Genomic DNA, 5,516 nt, shown 5'->3' on the forward strand with positions numbered 1-5,516 from the left:
ACAGGAGCACACTACAAACTCAACGGAGCTCTGTTTCCTGCAGGAAGTGTTTGCAGAAAGCCTCTTCACAGACTTCTCTTCTCTGTTTCTGCTGCTTCATCACATGTGTTGATCTCAGAGAGAGAGCAGGAGGTTTCAGATGACACCCGCAGGCCACGAAACCTGAAGCGGGGCCCTGAAGCGGGGCTCTCGGTTTACACCAGAACACTTATTCTTCGAAACACTGAGCAGAGAGTCCCTGTGTGTTTGAGAGAGACAGAAACAGTGTGTGGTGACTGAGAAAGAGATTTTACCACAAGCGTGTTTTTAGTCCTATAGTGAAATCATGATTTAAGTCACTTTGGAGGAAAGTTCCCAGCAAACACAAATCGTGTTTACAACTTTTATGGTAATGTAGCTGCACGACGTTTATAAACCACACCCTCAAATTTAAATAAAATAATAATATTATTATTATTAAAAGTGATGATGTAACCGAAATGAAATATGTTATGTTATGTAAATTAAATGTTCCACGGTGTTCTTTAAATTACTATTACTAATTTCAGTATCTTAGTATATGTTATAGTAAATATAATAAGTAGCATTATTTAACTATCTGAAACCATGGAAACAACAGTTTTTAGAAAAACTTTACACTAAAGATGTTTTGTTTTGTTCGTTTTTTTTAAATAAACAAATAGTGCACAAACTTTACAAAAATAATTTATAAGCTACTAAAGCCTTTTTTTAAATGTATTAATAGTGCACAATACTTAGGCTAATAATACCTTATATAAGAGCTGTTTTGTTTTAATAATGAATAAATAATTAAATATTATTTATGTTGTTTTAGGTCATAATTTAGGTCATGTGACAATTTTTTATATTTTTTTACTACAGGAAAAGTCTTTACAGCTTTCATGACGAAGTGTGTGTTAGTTTGAGGGCAGCTGGGGCTCCGCTGGTCGTGACCGAGCTCCGGAGGAGGCGGGGGCGGGGGCGGGTCTCAGGTTTCACCGCCTCCTGATCTCCGCTGCGCTCCGCTCATTGTTCCCGCGCGCGTCAGAATCGCGTGACAGCCGCGACGGACAGCGTTCTCCCCGCGCGCCGCTCCGCGAGTCATGCCCGAGATGGAGACGGAGCGACCTGCGGAGAACAAGCGCAGCCGGAAACCTGCTCACCCGGTGCGGAGAGACGTGCGTCAGGAGATGAAGGTGAGAGCCCCGTGTGCTGCTCTTCTGCTGTGGCTTCACCGGGAACCGCTGTAAGAACGGGCTCCGTGAAAGTGTTGCGGGTAACTAGCGTCCCGTGCTGGAGACTAGAGAGCAGGAGACATCAGCTGGTGCTTCTCTGCAGGGTTAGATGCCTGTCTGAGGAGCTCATGATGGGATGCCAAAACTGCTGCAGAACTCTAGATAAATGTTTTAATTATCGTAATTCGTCTTTAAAAAAGATCAAATGCGTTATTTATATAAAAAAAGAATGATTATAAAAATATCAAATATTGAAAAAATTATATATATATATATATATATATATATATATATATATATATATATATATATAATATATAAAAAAATTAATATTAAAGATAAAACGTCAAAAATCTGTCAGAAAAGCATGAAAAAATATAAAAATGTACTATAAAATATTTAATATGAAATGAAAAATACAATTAATTTAATATAAAATATTTAGTAAATATTTAATATAAAACGTTAAAACATTTAATAAGAAATGCTGTGCACAGGGTGTAATTTGTTAATATTTATTTAATATAAAATAAGACATTTACTAAAAAATATAATATAGAAATATAAAAAATGAACGTTAAAAATATATTAAATATAAAAAAAATATACTATTTTTTAAACAGCAATTACATAACCACAGGAAAAATAAATAATATTTATTATAAAATATTTAGAAAAATAAATATTAAATATAAACTTAAAAATTACATATTTATTCAAAATAAAATATTACATTTAAAAATATGAAAATAAAATATATCTAATATTACATTATAAAAAATGTAATTAAAAATAAAAATATTTTTAATATGAAGATATTTGTACAAATAATATTTTTAGTAAACAAATTTAAAAATGTACTATAGAAACATTAAAAAATATAATATCCAATAAACGTTAAAAATAATATAAAACATGACAATAGAAAAAATAGAAAATTAACTTTAATATAAAACATAAACATAATAAGTTACATTTAATCAAAAATATTTGGACTAATAAATATTTTAAATAATTTATTAAAAATGACACATTTAAAATAAAATTACATCAAATATAAAATATATTTAATATTACAATATTTAAAATTGTATATTTAATATAAATTACTAAATGACGTATTGAACATGTCTGAATCTCTCAGTTAGGTTACACTTTTAAAGGACAGATCATTTAGGATTTAACCCAGTTTTCACTGTCTCTGAGCACTCTTCTCTTCTGAGCTGATTCTGCAGCATCGCAGATCTGTTCTCCAGCACGAGCTCCAGATGTGACTCGCTGACGGTCTACAGCTCTGGCTCTTATTCAGGAGCTCTTTCACAATCCTGATGAAATCTGACACGCCGCGTTTAGAAGCAGGTCCGTCTGTGGGAGCCGCTCTGGATCCACCGGGGGTGTAGAGTTACAATTTAACTAATTTTAATCCAAACACATGAAACCGAAGCCCGGCCTGATGCAAGCGGCCCCGGGGCCGAGGAAGGGGTTCGGGACGGGTTTGGACCCGTCACTCTCGCCGAACAGATGCTTGTGTGAACTGCCAAGAAGAAACAAAAACAAGGTTGTGGGATGGAAGCGGAGGAAGGCAGCTAACGAGAAAGCAGCGTGATGTAATTAGTCTCGGGGCCGTGGAGAGAAGGGGAATTCTGGGAAGGGTGTCGGGTGTCCTGTGATTTCTTCCCGTGGATCGAGTGACGCCTCTAATCTCAGACGGAAAGCTCTCGCTCCGTGAGATCGTGTGTCTTGAGATCATGAGCTCCTGTTTTTGAAGGAAATTAGCTGCTTTTTTTCTGTCGGATCAGTTTTCCTGTAATCGCTCTCGAATGAAACACTCGTATGAAGATGAAGACTCGTCTCGTTCTAACATCAGTGTTTCCTAGAAGTGCTGCTTATTTTACTCTGGATATCAAGTGGCGACACAAAACAGTGCCAGGATATTTATCATGCAGTGTACATCCAAACACACACACACACACACACACACACAGGTATAGAATTACACAGATAATATTTCATCTAAAAAATGTGATTAAAATAAAATCAGAAGTCATAAATAATAATAGACATATTTAAAATAGATAAAATATAAAAAATACAAAATAAAATATTTTATATACAAGCACGAACAATAAAATATTTTAAACATATATTTTAAGAAATGTTGAAATAAAACATAAAAATATGTAATAAACACAATTTAAAATTAAAACATTTAATATGAAATTTTATATATATATAAAAAAAAAACATACATTTATCCGATGGATCCGGGTACTGAAATGGCCTGCAGTCCAGATCTTTCAGCCATAGAAAACATTTGAAGCATCATAAAGAGGAAGATGTGACAAAGAAGACCTAAGACAGATGAGCAACTAGACGTCTGTTCTGTATTAGACAAGAATGGGACAACATTCCTGTTCCTAAACTTGAGCACCTTGTCTCCTCAGTCCCCAGACGTTTGCAGACTGTTATTAAATGAAATCTCTGCTCATGTTGTTCTGCTGTGACGTCAGGTGTGTGTGTGTGTGTGTGTGTGTGTGTTGCAGAGCTTTGCTGAGAGCACCATGAATGAGTTGTTGGGATGGTACGGCTATGATTCAGTGGATCAGCAGGACTCAGACCGAGCCAAACACAAACACACATCTGTTCTCAAAGGTACTCGCTCACACACACACACACACACACACACTCACACACAGCTGCTGCTCGCTTTTCTTCCTCCGTCTGACTGTCATCTGTCCTCCAGAGAACTCCGTGCCAAAGCCACACTCCTCATCCTCATCTTCCTCATCAGAGGCGCTCAGAAGCGGTGAGAAGGCATCTCCGGCGTCTCCGTCTTCATCGTCACACTCTTCCTTGCCGCGTGTGAAGGAGCAGAGCATGAATGTCATCGTGCCGCTCATCAAACCTTCAGCCGGTGTGCAGCACACACACACACACACACACACACTGTGAAACAGGTGAGTAGTGTAACAGTGATAGTGACGCGTGTCTGTGTCCAGCGGAGGACGAGCAGAGCGAGCCGATCGTCTGCGTCTGGTGTCAGAAGGAGGGCATGAAGCGCTATTCTCTGCTCATGGGCTCCGAGCTCAAGAGCTTCTGCAGTGAGAAGTGTTTCGCTGCGTGTCGACGCGCCTTCTTCAAACACAACAAGGTGAAGAGCCTCAGAACACACAGACAGCCTCTGATGAATTATGAGGGGAAATCTGAGTCCAGAAAGTCATGGCAACTACTTTTATCTTAATATTTCAATAATTAATCAATTATTTCACATGACACACTCTCATACTCACACACTCTCACACACACACTCACACACACTCTCACACACACACACACACACTCACACACACTCTCACACACACACTCACACACACTCTCACACACACACTCACACACACTCTCACACACACACACTCACACACACTCTCACACACACACACACTCACTCTCACTCTCGCACACTCTCACATTCACACACTCTCACTCACACACTCACACACACTCTCACACACACTCTCACACACACACTCACACACTCACACACACTCACACACACACTCACACACACTCTCACACACACACTCACACACACTCTCACACACACACACTCACACACACTCTCACACACACTCACTCTCACTCTCGCACACTCTCACATTCACACACTCTCACTCACACACTCACACACACTCTCCCTCACACACACACACACACACTCACACACACTCTCACACACACACTCACACACACTCACACACACACTCACACACACTCTCACACACACACTCACACACACTCTCACACACACACACTCACACACACTCTCACACACACTCACTCTCACTCTCGCACACTCTCACATTCACACACTCTCACTCACACACTCACACACACTCTCCCTCACACACTCACACACACACTCACACACACTCTCACACACACACTCACACACACTCTCACACACACACACTCACACACACTCTCACACACACTCACTCTCACTCTCGCACACTCTCACATTCACACACTCTCACTCACACACTCACACACACTCTCCCTCACACACACACACACACACTCTCACACACACACTCACACACACACTCTCACTCTCTCACACTCACACACTCTCACTCACACACATCCTCACATTCACACACTCTCACTCACACACTCACACACACTCTCACACACACTCTCCCTCACACACACACACACACTCTCACACACACACTCACACACACACTCTCACTCTCTCACACTCACACACTCTCACTCACA

The 5,516-nt window shown here is 39.5% G+C and overlaps 1 protein-coding gene across 2 annotated transcripts in view; it reads left to right on the top strand.

Annotated features, from left to right (window-relative positions):
• Positions 1-901: 901 nt before the first annotated feature.
• LOC132115844 (sine oculis-binding protein homolog B-like) overlaps positions 902-5,516 on the top strand; it is a 17,049-nt gene continuing 12,434 nt past the window's right edge. Inside the window, exons 1-4 of one of the 2 annotated variants that reach the window (XM_059524219.1) lie at positions 902-1,196; positions 3,779-3,887; positions 4,027-4,149; positions 4,235-4,386. In XM_059524219.1, coding sequence (XP_059380202.1) covers positions 1,104-1,196; positions 3,779-3,887; positions 4,027-4,149; positions 4,235-4,386 — 477 coding nt within the window. In that variant the 5' untranslated portion in view covers positions 902-1,103. Of the gene's footprint in view, positions 1,197-3,778; positions 3,888-3,978; positions 4,150-4,234; positions 4,387-5,516 lie in introns of both variants that reach the window. The other variant, XM_059524218.1, reaches the window with a different exon arrangement.

The sequence above is a fragment of the Carassius carassius genome, chromosome 35, assembly GCF_963082965.1.
Source record: "Carassius carassius chromosome 35, fCarCar2.1, whole genome shotgun sequence".
Lineage (NCBI taxonomy): Eukaryota > Metazoa > Chordata > Actinopteri > Cypriniformes > Cyprinidae > Carassius > Carassius carassius.